The sequence below is a fragment of the Dermochelys coriacea genome, chromosome 8, assembly GCF_009764565.3.
Source record: "Dermochelys coriacea isolate rDerCor1 chromosome 8, rDerCor1.pri.v4, whole genome shotgun sequence".
Classification (NCBI taxonomy): Eukaryota; Metazoa; Chordata; order Testudines; family Dermochelyidae; genus Dermochelys; species Dermochelys coriacea.
Window position 1 is genome coordinate 75,723,673 of NC_050075.1, and position 15,120 is coordinate 75,738,792.

At 39.6% G+C, this 15,120-nt stretch overlaps 1 protein-coding gene across 24 annotated transcripts in view; it reads left to right on the plus strand.

The window, feature by feature from the left end:
• Positions 1–15,120, plus strand: part of TGFBR3 (transforming growth factor beta receptor 3) — a 182,572-nt gene that overhangs the window by 115,008 nt on the left and 52,444 nt on the right. For all 24 annotated transcript variants that reach the window (XM_038412920.2, XM_038412921.2, XM_043520078.1 and 21 more), the window contains one exon: positions 12,757–12,940. In XM_038412920.2, coding sequence (XP_038268848.1) covers positions 12,757–12,940 — 184 coding nt within the window. The remainder of the gene's footprint in view (positions 1–12,756; positions 12,941–15,120) is intronic.

The window sequence follows — 15,120 nt, forward strand, 5'->3', positions numbered from 1 at the left end:
AACAAAAGATCTACTATGATTTACACTTGAAATAGGGAATACTGCATCCTCTTTAGAGTGCTGTGCACTTGAGCCATATGCCTCTTACATTAACTTCAGTTTGCTTTAACATAATCTTTTATACAATGTGAGTTGAAGTGAGATAATGCTTCATAGAGTTGTAGTGTTATAAATAGGACCTTGACAAAATGTGTTGGGATCTTGGATAGAAAGTTGTATTTAAGAGCTAAATATTATTATTCTATCAGTATATTATTATATTATATTGTATCCATAAAAATTATGGTAATTTGATGCAAATTTTAGACCCACTCTGCATTGTCTTGGACATCACTAAGATTCAGTTGCTGGAATCTAGCAAACAATAGCAACTCACAACCTGGGCAACATTGTTTAAATGAATGGAGTTACGTGGTAAACAAGTCACAGGAAAATTTAGCCCTGTGGTGTCCTCATTGTAACGAGAAAGATGGGATCAGTAACTCATAAGAGGCGAAGTCAACATAAATACTGTAATCCCTGTCCTCACAAGTGACCCAATAAGGACTGCAGTATTGTAGTCTCTGTACATAGTGCTGTACAAAGGTTAAGTGGGCTAATTTCATCTTACTCCCACTGTTTTAGTTTGTTTTTGCTACACTATTTCTTAGTAATAATTTCTTTTGTATTTTTTTCAAAAAGTATTTTGATGGGTGAGATTGCTGCTGGGGCTTGGTTTCTGCTGACAGTGTGCTCTGTCTGAAGCTGTGCTGGCTACCTCGGAAACAGCAGCATGATCAAGAGTGTTGAAGTTGTGGGCAGTGAGTCAAATGATGCATTCACTTTTTTGTGACTCATATACAGAAATTCATGAGGACTAAATGTTTTATTTATTTTTTATTTCCATGGTGAGTAAAATTGCACTGAACATTAGGTAGACTTTATTTTCAAACAGTTGGTTAGGACATGAGTTCTGCACTGCACTAACTGGTTAATTTAGTAGCAGTGGGGAAATAGTTGAGATTTGTATGAGAAGAAAAATCATAACTGATTTGCTTTATTTATTCCAAAAGTAGATTTATGGGTATTAGGTATTTTGAAGTCCTGTGATGCATTGGAACGAGGGTTGCATTTTAGAATGGGTGCACTCACTTTACTCTGGAGATGCAAGTTAAAATCCTCAATTAGGTCACAGGATGAAATGTATTTGGTCCTGACTGGATATTTTTACACATCACAAAAACACCACACAGTTTGGCAGCTCTCTGCTCAAGAGTCCCTGGATCAGACTGTCAGGATTCTATAGGTCAGAATTGAGGTGCATTGATATAACTAGATTCTGATGCCTGAAAATTTATAAAAACAGCTCCTAAAACCTGTAGAAAACATCTTGCCTGTGCTACAGCTTGGGGGTGGAGGGGAGGCTTGCAAAAAAACCAAACAAACAAACCAACAAAACACCATGCAGAAGACAGGTTTCAGAGTGGTACCGTGTTAGTCTGTATCAGCAAAAACAATGAGGAGTCCTTGTGGCACCTTAGAGACTAACGCATTTATTTGAGCATAAGCTTTCGTGGGCTAGAACCCACTTCATCAGATGCATGGAGTGGAAAATACAGTAGGAGGTATATATACAGAGTACATGAAAAGATGGGAGTTTCCTTACCAAGTGGGGGGTCAGTCTAATGAGACAATTCAGTTAACAGTAGAATATCAAGGGAGGAAAAATCACTTTTGTAGTGCCAATGAGGGTGGCCCATTTCAAACAGTTGACAGGAAGGTGCGAGTAACAGTAGGGAGAAATTAGTATGGAAATTAGTTTTTTGTAATGACCCATCCACTCCCAGTCTTTTATTCAGGCCTAATTTGATGGTGTCCAGTTTGCAAATTAATTCCAGTTCTGCAGTTTCACGTTTGGGTTTGTTGTTGAAGTTTTTTTGTTGAAGAATTGCCACTTTTAAGTCTGTTATTGAGTGACCAGGGAGATTGAAGTGTTCTCCCACTGGTTTTTGAATGTTATAATTCCAGATGTCAGATTTGTATCCATTTATTCTTTTGCATAGAGACTGTCCGGTTTGGCCAATATACTTGGCAGAGGGGCATTGCTGGCACATGATGGCATATATCACATTGGTAGATGTGCAGGTGAACGAGCCCCTGATGGTGTGGCTGATGTGGTTAGGTCCTATGATGGTGTCCCTTGAATAGATATGCAGACAGAGTTGGCACTGGGTTTGTTGCAGGGTTGGTGTTTCTGTTGTGTGGTATGTAGTTGCTAGTGAGTATTTGCTTCAGGTTGTGGGGCTGTCTGTAAGCGAGGAATGGCCTGTCTCCCAAGGTCTGTGAGAGTAAGGGATCGTCCTTCAAGATAGGTTGTAGATCCTTGATGATGTGCTGGAGAGGTTTTAGTTGGGGGCTGTAGGTGACGGCTAGTGGCATTCTGTTACTTCCTTTATTGGGTCTGTCCTGTAGTAGGTGACTTCTGGGTACCCTTCTGGCTCTGTCAATCTGTTTCTTCATTTCACCAGGTGGATATTGTAGTTTTAAGAATGCTTGATAGAGATTCTGTAGGTGTTTGTCTGAGGGATTGGAACAAAGGTGGTTGTATCTTAGAGCTTGGCTGTAGACAATGAATCATGTGATGTGGTCTGGATGAAAGCTGGAACCATGTAGGTAAGCATGTAGGTCAGTAGATTTCCGGTATAGAGTGGTGGTTATGTGACCATCGCTTATTAGCACTTCAGTGTCTAGGAAGTGGATCTCTTGGGTGGACTGGTCCAGGCTGAGGTTGATGGTGGGATGGAAATTGTTGAAATCATGGTGGAATTCCTCAAGGCCCTCCTTCCCATGGGTCCAGACGATAAAGATGTCATCAATGTAGCGCAAGTAAAGTAGGGGCATTGGGGGATGAGAGCTGAGGAAGCCTTGTTCTAAGTCAGCCATAAAAGTATTGGCATACTGTGAGGCCATGCGGGTACCCCTAGCAGTCCTGCTGACTTGAAGATATAAACACCTTTGCTAGGAAAGTGAAACATCTTAGTGCAGAAATGAGAATTAAATTGCCATAGAAAATTATTATTCAGTCCTTTGTGACTTTCTGGCAGAAATCATCATGTGTAATTATTTATAACTGTATATGAAGAACCTGATCCTACAACCCTTACTTTGACGGGTATGTACTTAAGTAATCCGAGGGATATGGGCCCTGAAAGCACTTATACAAATGAGTAACTTTACTCATGTGAACAACCCTAATGACTTTAAAGGGATTACTCATATCAGTAAAGTTAGTAAAATGGAGTCTGGGGGAAGGTGGAACAAGTTTAAAAAACAAACAAACAAATAACTGTATTATATCTGTTGGCTTGACATTTTAAAAAAAAACCTTACTGTAGTGAAAAAAATTAATTCCAGGATAAAGCTAAGTTATTAAAAAACATTTATGAATTTCTGAAGGGGAAGGAGGGAAGTTGTGTACTCATCATTTCTGCCAAAAGTTGGTTTACTCTTTTTACTTGACAAAAAAATATGGCTCAAATATTTTGGGTCTCTGCCACCAAACCACAGGCAGTTGTATGGTTTGCGCTACATTTTGGATGATTGACAAAACTCACTGAAAAACAAGTGCTATTTGTTTTCCTATGCCTAGTATTTAACAGGAAATCAGGAGGCTAAATTTCCAATCACTTGTTAAACAGCTGCAGATGTAAGCAAAGTGCTCTGCTAGAAGAAGAGTGAGATGCATAACTAGTGATAAAAAGTGTATAAATAGTGACCTTTCATGATTGCAAGAAAATGCAGCTGATTTTCCGTGTTGGGAAATTGTGCTTAGAATAATTTAAAAGGACATTTACAATTTATATTGGATTGAGAGATTTTTTACATCTCCATTGTTTTTCCACTCAGAAGACTGAAAATAATTCTCCATCCTTCCAGTTTTTTGCCCTTTTCTACTTGACAAATGTCTCCCACACAAATATTTTGAAATAACTTCAGCATAATACACTGGTTTAATTAAAAACAGTGTTCAGTATATAGTAACTTCTGTAGGGCTTTATCATTCCAAAAAATTGCTCTGTGAACTTTTGACACATAGACAAATTCAGATTACTACAAAGTATTGTTTTTATAGGGACTACAAAACTGGAATTTTACTCTTTCATGTACGTCAGGTGGAAGCTCAGGCCACTCATGCTATTGCTTTTTTTAAAGTTATGGGCAATAGATGAAGGATTTATGGGGTTAGGGGTGATGGAAAATGATAGGTTAAATATATATTTAGAATCTGATGGACTATCCAAATCAGATCAAATTTTACAGTACAATAAATCAGATGTAAGCCTAAAACTCCACTAGTGTTTCTTTAAATAACTGGATTTTTCATTTTAAAATTGTTTCATAAAGGAATTAGAGAAAGGAGAGGCAGCAATTCAACCAAGCTACACAAACAAGCTACACAATTATGAGGCACATGACAAACATATCTATATATTACAGTGCCAGTGACATCCCAAAATATTGTTCTGAACTTTATAATATGCAAACACCTTTCAGCTATATTGTGTATCACTTTCTCTGGATTTGAGCCAGGCAGGAATCTTTGGAAACAGGGCTGGTTCTAGGCACCAGCAAACCAAGAACGTGCTTGGGGTGGCACATTTCAAGGGGCGGCATTCTAGCCACTCTTTTTTTCTGCTTGAGCAGTTGCGCTCTCAGAGCTTGGGGCGGCAAATTTTTTGCCTGGGGTGGCAAAAAACCTAGAGCCAGCCCTGTTTGGAAAAGCTGCTCTATGCTTCAGCATGAGTGTAACAAGGTTTTACCCTATCTAACATCCTGCCTCAGTTTTCCTTCCAGGACTCTGCATCCAGCTGCTTTTGAGTCCGGTTACATTCGTTGGGATCAATTTATTAAAACAATATCATCAAATGTCAACTTAAATCAAAACATGGCTTTCTCCCACTCCAGTTACTTCAGCCTCTTGCTGGGCTCAACAATTCTTTCCAAAACCTAGGTCCTGCTGCCTAATATTTCTTCAAGCCTCTTAGGCTATAGCTCCTGCCTTACACTATAGCCAGGCCTTTTCATATGGCTGGTGTGAAGAGCCCCTGCCCGTATCCCCTCATCTCCTTTGTATCCCCTCAAGTCTCTGCCCTTCCTATGACTGGTCAAGCAGGCTCCCTCTTATAGGAAGTCCCACCCCTCAGCTAATGCCAGGTGACAGGAAGCCACTCCATATATGCATCCTTGGCCTTACACTAAGCCAAGACATGAAGGTAAAGATGAGCAGCCATATTGGTACTGGAGAGTGAAATGTGTTCCCAGATGGCAGTTTCACCCACCTCCTTCTTCCAGTGAGAAACTAGAAGGGGTGGAGCTGGCATTCAGGGTTATCCTCCTCCCTTGTATCATCATGGCTCCTCCTCCTCTTCTCTTGCTTCAGTGGCTAGGTTTACTGTGCCACAGGAAACTAGTGCTGTAGCCCGTGGAAGTTTGCAGAAGTGGGGAGAAGGCTTCTGCATCCCACTAACGGAGCCTAGTGATTAATGCGGAAATAACAAATCACGACAGTGTGTGTTAGTCCTCAGTTTCAGTGGAAACCAGGCAACTGTAATGACTTGCATGTCTATATCTTAGTTCTCGCCTTCTTTTCTTTCTACTAAATTGAAACGAATTCCTAGAAAAATTCTAGTAGACTCTATCAGAAGCCTTTAACAGACTTATTTAGTTTGTTGATCTTTATGTGCATTCAGTTGTGTAAGTTAAACATGTCAGTTTAGAATATTGTTACGAATTCAGATAAATTCCATTGGTTTCGTGCCAAACCAATCTAATCTCCTTTTTTGAAAAAGTAACAGATTTTTTAGATAAAGGAAATGCAGTGGATCTAATTTACCTAGATTTCAGTAAGGCATTTGATACCGTGCCACATGGGGAATTATTAGTTAAATTGGAGAAGATGGGGATCAATATGAACATCAGAAGGTGGATAAGGAATTGGTTAAAGGGGAGACTGCAACGGGTCCTACTGAAAGGCGAACTGTCAGGTTGGAGGGAGGTTACCAGTGGAGTTCCTCAGGGATCGGTTTTGGGACCAATCTTATTTAATCTTTTTGTTACTGACCTTGGCACAAAAAGTGGGAGTGTGCTAATAAAGTTTGCAGATGATACAAAGCTGGGAGGTATTGCCAATTCGGAGAAGGATCGGGATATTATACAGGAGGATCTGGATGACCTTGTAAACTGGAGTAATAGTAATAGGATGAAATTTAATAGTGAGAAGTGTAAGGTTATGCATTTAGGGATTAATAACAAGAATTTTAGTTATAAGTTGGGGACGCATCAATTAGAAGTAACGGAAGAGGAGAAGGACCTTGGAGTATTGGTTGATCATAGGATGACTATGAGCTGCCAATGTGATATGGCTGTGAAAAAAGCTAATGCGGTTTTGGGATGCATCAGGAGAGGCATTTCCAGTAGGGATAAGGAGGTTTTAGTACCGTTATACAAGGCACTGGTGAGACCTCACCTAGAATACTGTGTGCAGTTCTGGTCTCCCATGTTTAAAAAGGATGAATTCAAACTGGAGCAGGTACAGAGAGGGGCTACTAGGATGATCCGAGGAATGGAAAACTTGTCTTATGAAAGGAGACTTAAGGAGCTGGGCTTGTTTAGCCTAACTAAAAGAAGATTGAGGGGAGATATGATTGCTCTCTATAAATATATCAGAGGGATAAATATAGGAGAGGGAGAGGAATTATTTCAGCTCAGCACCAATGTGGACACAAGAACAAATGGGTATAAACTGGCCACCAGGAAGTTTAGACTTGAAATCAGACGAAGGTTTTTAACCATCAGAGGAGTGAAGTTTTGGAATAACCTTCCAAGGGAAGCAGTGGGGGCAAAAGATCTATCTGGTTTTAAGATTCTACTCGATAAGTTTATGGAGGAGATGGTATGATGGGATAATGGGATTTTGGTAAGTAATCGATCTTTAAATATTCAGGATAAATAGGCCAAATCCCCTGAGATGGGATATTAGATGGATGGGATCTGATTTACTATAGAAAACTCTTTCCTGGGTATCTGGCTGGTGAATCTTGCCCAAGTGCTCAGGGTTTGGCTGATTGCCATGTTTGGGGTCGGGAGGGCAGGTTGGAGAGGCCCTGGAGGTTTTTTTGCCTTCCTCTGTAGCATGGGGCATGGTTGACTGGAGGGAGGCTTCTCTGCTCCTTGAAGTTTTGAACCACGATTTGAGGACTTCAATAGCTCAGACATGGGTGAGGTTTTTCATAGGAGTGGGTGGGTGACATTCTGTGGCCTGCGCTGTGCAGGAGGTCGGACTAGATGATCAGAGTGGTCCCTTCTGACCTTAGTATCTATGAATCTATGAATCTAAATTAATGTGACATGCATGGCTAGCTTCATATGATTAATATAGATAATCTCCCCCTAAGATAACTAACCTGTGGAGGCAGAAGGAACCATCTTGAATGTGTAAACTGTTTCCATTCACCAATGGAATATTTATGAAGTTGTTTAAAATGGGGTATTCAAGTTAATAATGCCCCTGAGGCGCTATTACTTGCATAATAAGCACTCACTCATAAAACAAGTCAAGCACAAAAGGACCTTGGCAGCATTACAAGGACACATTTTCTATAAGACTGAATAGCTCTCTTAAGAGACGTATACAGGATCTTCTTTAGAATCAGGGACATACTTTTTTTGTCTCTGGACAATCAAAGGAAATCCCTGTTGCAGTGCGAGTTCCCCTCTGTGACCAACATGTTGCTGTTGGATAGGAGTGTATAAGACAATATCTCTTCCTAAATAGTTTTTGTTTTCTGTAGAAATTCTCTAAGCCCCAAGAATGGATGGGGGGGGGGTGGGGAAGAATGAGAATATTGCATGGAGAAAGGGATGTAGCTGCCCAGTTCTCATTTACTTGAAAGGCAGAATAGCCCTTAGAAACACTTTCTCTTCTGTGATTAGTAACCTCCCTCATCGGTATCTTTTGGGCCTGCACACTGGTTTTTCCAGACTTAGTGTCAAGTTTGAGAAATTCCCTTTCACTCCATCACCTGAGAATGTTCAGTGCATTCAACAGGAGAAGAAATGGTGACAGCAGTACTGAGGGCATTAGAAATCACCACATTAAATGCAACAGCAAGAAAGAGTGTACGGGAATAGTTTTTCCACCCTATGACTATGAAGCCACCAAGAAGGAGATGGAGTGAGAGGACAATAGCATGCCTGACACACTGTGTTGCTAGCCAACCAATTGAGCTGTGTAGCACTCAGATAAACTTATAAATATCTTTGATTAAATGATGGTACTTTTAATTTCAGTGCACCTGCATATCCTGGGTGCTTTAAGGAGTAAGGCTACTTTCAGAGAGATTGGTTCTATAGGGTAAGTAGTTAATGTACAAAGGCAGGTGTTGAAACAAAGTGATGGTTGATTTTTTTTTTCTTTCTTTCTTTTGGAAGAGTTTGTTGAACCCAGTCCAAAAAAAATAATGTGGTTGGCTCACTTAACCTAGCCTAAAGTCCTTGTAGTAAAAATCCCAGCACTGGCAGACAAAGCAGAGTTCTGCTCTTCTTTTTCAAATCTGGTAGTCGGACCAAAATTTCATATGCAAACTTGTGCATGATTTTTTAAAAAGTGAATGAAAAGCTTAATGTGTATTTAAAGATGTTTTATTAGCTATCTAACATCTACAGTCTATAATATACCCTTACATTTGCTAGTTGTTTTGCCTTCTGTCCTTCAGTTTGTTCCTATTTAGATCTTCTTGTCAGCTTCATTCCCACAGGAAGACATTTGTCATGCCAAAGAATGTTGTAGAGTGTTTTTTAAAATTTTAATTAGCAAACAAATAGAAAATCAAATGAATTCTGAGGAGGAAACCTATGCCGTTAACAGACATGGGATCAGTTGAAACTTAAGTGGAAAATAGAATGAAAAGTGCATTGCTGTAAGCTTCCACATATTAATATATTTTTCAGCTCAGTGTTCAAAAGTATCCTTTCTTCCTCTGCATAGTAAGTTCTCAATGTGTCTTTAAAATGAATTTGATAAGTAAATGTCAGAATAACATGCCTGCACTAAAATTTTATTTGAAATGATGTAATAACTTACGATCATTAATAGTAGATATAATTACTGGCATTTAGATAACCATTTCCATCCAAAGATTCCAAAGTTTTTCTATTGTCTGATGAATTATGTTTCATGACACTCTGGTCTTTAAAGTTCATAGGCCTGATATTCATTTACAGTAAGGCACCTTCACTCGGCATTTTCAAATGTTTAAATGACAATCGGGACCCACATTTCTTCAGTACTGTGTAGCATAACTGTGGTAATTCAGGGTTTATCTTATTGCTGATAGTGGTAAGTGCAGTGGTATACTGGGGTCCATTGACTTCTAGTGTAAAGTCATCGCTGATCAAGGCCCTGATCCTGCAAACATATATGTGCTTAACTATATGCACAAGAATTGTTCCATGGGACTAACTCACATATGTAAAGGTAGGAACATGCATAAACATTTGTAGGGCCTAATTTATTAATTACATTTTAGGGTATGTCTATGCTGCAGTGAACACACAGTGGCCCAGCAGGCTTGTACTTGGATCGTTAATCCACACTAAACCTCTGCCACCATGTCATCGCTACTATTGTTACTGGTGCTAGCTAGATTAAAACTTGTAAGGCACCTTGTATTGCACCTTTAATATGCAATGTGAACATGCCCTTAGAGATGTGTTGGGTCAAATTAATCCATAGTGTAGCTGCATCTTGGTCACTGGAATTTCTCCAGAAATTGGTTTGGCCCCAATTTAAGGCAGACTTCAAAATCTGCATTATAAAATGATTAATTCTTTTAACAAATTGTACTTTTCTGTTTAGGATATGTCTCCTTGTTGCTGCCTTTTCCCAGAACCATAGAACTGGGTTACCCTACTGTAGACAGACTTTAATGGGGACATACAGGTGCTCAACACCTTTCATAATCAAGCCATAATTGTCAAATACATTTTAGACAGAGTGTTTTGGTCCCTCACTGTTTTTTCCTATGGTATGCAGAGTTTACTTTCTTGCTTCAGAAATGTGCTAAACTCATGTATCTTATGTTGTGCTGAATATAACCTTTTTATGAAAAAGGTTTTATGATAATCATATGAACAGCAACAAATTAAAGATCATCCAGAGTTGAAACAGATGTTAGTCTAAATTTTAAAACTATTCTGGCAAAGGGATAAAGGATGCCTAAGCTATTTTCTGTGACAGGTCTGGTCAAAATGAACTCTGAAGTACAAGGGTCTTCTCTCTTCAAAAAAGAGACGTTTATGTGATCTGTGCAGTGTGTCCTCGCAAAAAATGATTGATAATACTAACAAATATCAGTGGATGTAGGAAAGAACTTTAGAAGAGTTTAACATGCTAGAACATACAAGCTGTTTCTCCGCTTTGATGAGCATTTGTATTTTCTAAGCAGGTTGGTTTACAATGTCGCAAACTAGTACTTTTAATAATAGTTCCAGCAAAGTTAATAACGAGTTGCTGTTGGTTTGCAATGATGGATGTTTAATATAAAAATAACCGATTTCAGTTTATTCCTTTGAATGAGCTCATTGTTGTATTTTGCTGTTTATAAAGCTAGACAGATGTAAATGGCTATTATTCTGGAGAAGCATGTGCATAAATAATGTGCAGGATAGGGTAGAGATTATGATGTTTATTCATTGCTCTGATTATAATGCTTAGTCATATTAGACTTGCAGTTCTAAACCAGACTGCATGTTCATTCCATCAAAAGAAGAGTGCAGGATGAATTGCAGTAAAAAGATGTTCATGTTGCAGCAATATGAACAAATATCTGTTCTCTTGGGGAAGGAGTGTGGCCTGATTTGCTTGCTTGTGTAAGTGAGAAAAGTGCATGATACATCCCCTTTCTCCCTTGCACTGCTACATCATACTGCCATTTCCAGCTTTGCACAGCAGCTATGTTACCCCTCCCCCAATCATGCATGGTGGATGGATAGGGGGTGGAGTCAAGACTCTACACCTCCTATTCCCACCAACACACTCTTCAGCACCAGAGTGTGTGATAGACTGCGGTAGACCTGTTGCAATTTACTCTTTCTTCAAAGCAGTGTGGACACTTCTGGAGTCACAATCTCCCTCCCAGGCTGGGGCCTGATCATACTGTCACCACCTAAATCTTTGTTTAAATGTAATTGCAGCTCAGCTTTATGCACATCCAGTGTTGATATAAGATATGTCTAGGTCTTCTGGGATGAAGTCAGGAAAGTGTTTTCTATTTCATTCAGAACAGGTTATTTGGACCAATGGCCCATTGATTTAATTATCTGGGGTAAATGCAGGACTTGAGTAGTATATCCTTTCAAACATTTTTCATACTGCTATGGAAAATATACAGTCTGAAGAAATCTTAAATATCTCTGTCTCCCCTTATCATTGCTTTGCTCTGCTCCAGCATCAGAGAGTTTCCTGCTTTCTCACAGAAGGAAATTTTCTAGGTTGTAATCCTTTCTGTACTGAGATATCACAACAAAAAGTTATCTATCTTCCTGTATCTCCCCCCCCCCCTTCATGTTCTCATTAGACTTGACTGGTAGACTCTGCTGAAACCAGGATTTGAAGGACCAACACTGGTAGACCATGTGGAGCAGATATCAGGCCCCAATCATCAGTCACATTGAACGAGCGCAAAATATAGTCTAGGATTGATGATTTTTAGCTGCCTTTGAGTTCCTCGAATCCTGAGCCATCTATGTGCTGATCCAGTTCGAAGATGTACATTAGAACCATCTACGGATGCTCTAAATTACCCTAGCTGTCAGTGGCCAGCCCCAAAGGATCAATATGACAGCCAGGAATTGCCAGGGTGCAGGGAATTGTCCCAGACACCAGCTGCAGGGAAGAGGATGTCATAGGAGTTGTAATGCCAGTTCTGTGCCACCAGACGATCCCCCAAGACTGGGATGATCTTCCTTGGGCTAGTAATGCTTGCTTTAGGGCTGCTTTTCACCACCAGTATGACAGAAATCAGCCCAATGCAGGGGCCAATCTGGCCCTCTGATCTCACCTGCTGCAGATTGATTCCATTGTTGCTCCACCAAAGTCCATGGGGTTGCTTGGACTTACCATGACACAACTAAGAATTATTTGGCTCTCTTTCTTCATTTCACTCCGTTCTGCTTCTGCAGCTGACACATTTGAATATCCCAAGGCTTTTGCACATATCGTTATAGTGACGCACTATTCCTCAGTTTTCATTATTTTTAAAGTGGTTATGAGTGAGGTGTTAGGTTGCCCATCAGGGCCTCATAGTGTAGTGTATTTGTCAGCTCCTTTCTAAAGGTGTATGATTGCTCTTACATTTTGGACCAGACATTTCAAGCCTCCAGACACACGCTCCTGTTAAGAAAGCAACAATATGAGTTTTTATTTAATAAAATAAGGTATTCTCTTCTGCTGAGGCTTTTAGTCATTATCTTCGGCTAACCTGGACAAGCATGACCTTGTGTTCTTTCTGAGCATGTGATATTTAAAATGATTACATGTTGTCTAAACAGTGTTAAAAAATTGTCTGTTAAGCAGATTTTAAAACATGCAAATATCACTTCATCATTTGCAATGAACAGATTTCTGTGTGACAGATTAAATGGCTTTTTTAAAAAAAAATATATACTTCTGTCCTAGGTAAATGTGTCCTATTAAAAATAGGGTTTTGTTCCCATTAGGTATCTCCAGGTTCCATTGTTCAATTTGAGAAGGGAAATTTCTCCTTGGCAACAGAAACTGAGGAAAAGCCTTTCCCTCAGGGAAATGAACATCTGTTACAGTGGGCCCAAAAGGAATATGGAGCAGTCACGTCTTTCACTGAACTCAAAATATCGAGAAACATTTACATCAAAGTGGGAGAAGGTACATTTGTTTGTTTTTTAACAGAACAGGGAGAGCATTATAACAGGATGGTGAGAATGAGGCACATTTTAGTTTGTATTTTACATTCTGTGTCTTTATAATTAAATATAATGCTCCATATTTAAAATGGAGACCTCATTAAGGGGCATGCGGGAGAGGGGAAAAAAAAGTCTGAAAATCAGGTCATGGAATTAAGTTCCTATGTAGGGATTTTAGTGCCTTATTTTAGGCAGCCAAGTTTGAAAATTTTGTCCAGAATCCATTAGAGGAGCAAATATTTAAGAAGTCACATTTTCTAAAAGGGTAAATGAATCATGCTGACTAATCAGGTAGCCTGTACTCTTCATTTAAAGGATTGATCCTCATAAAATGAAGCTGAGTGGGATTTATTTTTGCTAGCCAGAAAGTCACTGAGCTTTTTCTCTGTTTATTGCTTTATCCAAGAAATGGACAGGGACTAAACTGCTTCGCACAAAGAATTGTTCTCTTCTACCATTTTGAAAGATAAGTAGCCCCCAACTTGGACACGTGTACTTTGTAGCCTCAAGGATTCAGCCTGAATTAAAGGAATGTGAACTTTTTTTTTTTCTCCAGCTGCCTTTTCTGAATGCACTCTGTGAGTTAGTCAGTTCAGGAGTGTTGCTATATGATGCTGATCTGCAGCATACTTACTGCATGTACCCATTCAGTTAGCCCATTAGGAAATTCTTACACTTACAAAGGCAGCTGAAAGCTTTTTCATGCTGTCTGGCCATATAATGCCCCACATCTTCACAAAGAGAGTGGGGAGTACTGAGTGCAGCTTTCCACGCGGGGAAAATTTTCATGCAGGCCTGGATGATAGGTGGAGGGTGCCAGCATATTCTGCATGCATATTTTGCATCAGAAAAAGTCAAGAGTCATTCACTAACTTGCTGCAACTCTCAATTTAGTGCTCTGATGGCATAATCAGAGTTGTAGATCAAAGCAAAATTGGTACCAAAACACAGTGTAAATAACATTGAGATACACACTGAGCACAGTCCAGCGGTTGAAAGTGAGGGCTTCATCTTCAGCACAACTGGTAGTGCCCAGGTATCATAAAACTGGCATAGAATAATATCCAGCAATATGAGGCTCCTTACAGTACTATGACTGGGAACAGTAGAAATCAGTGGGAAGTTTTAGCAAACTCCAGCAAGTATTAGAAATATAGCATTTACCAGAACCAGTGGGCTGCCTAATTCAGCAGTGTTCCTGCAGTAATGCTGGAGAAGACAAAACTGCTGCGTAATTCACCTAGCCAGTTACACAAGACTATGTGGAGAAAACCCGCTTTCTGAAGCACCTGCATATGATCACTTTATTTCCTGAAGCATGAGTCTTGCCCCTGCAAATCAGAACATGCCTGTTGGTTTTATCCAAAACCTGCCAAATTTCTGCAGGGATTCCCCCGTTTGATTTCTTTTCTACTTGGCACCAGTTTAAGACTTTAATGCCAGAGGGTCATTCAGAAATATATTTATTAGTTTATTAAACTGAACTTCCTTCACTGCTGTTCTTGGAACATATGTACACTGGTGGTATCTCTTTATGCTGTAGAGATAAACAATTAATTAGATGCTTCAAAAATCTGACTGAATTTTGTAGTCTGATCTGCAAGTCTCCAATCAGATAAGCAGTTTTTTATATATATATATAAATATAAAAATAAGAAGCTTGCTACAGCTAAAAAATGTTGAACACCACAATTCAACTAGGAATATCCACACGAGATGGGGCTTGGCAAGCAACCAAGATTGACACTTTTTCAAGGAGTTCCTACGAACAAGTTGAACTGTAACCCCTATTTGGGTTTTAGATTCAAACTATCTTTTAACTCCTGGCAGGTTATGAGATTTGAGTCCTCAAATAGGCAGAAGAGTGAAAAATCAGATTTCTTCAGAGTATGCACCACAGCAGTCAAATGGCAAGAAGATCCATTGCATACAGTATCTCTTTGCAGTATCCCTCCCCGCAAGTTTAATAAGGGAATTGCTGAGAAACAAAATACTGAACTGGACAAAATGCAACCTACACTGAATGAGCGGTTTCAGGCTTTTGAAACAAAGGTTAGGCTACCCAGAGCCCAGCCTGCAAGCTGCTGATTGGCTCCTGTAAAGTGCTAAGCACCCTCCACTTCCACTGGCTACAGTGAGAGT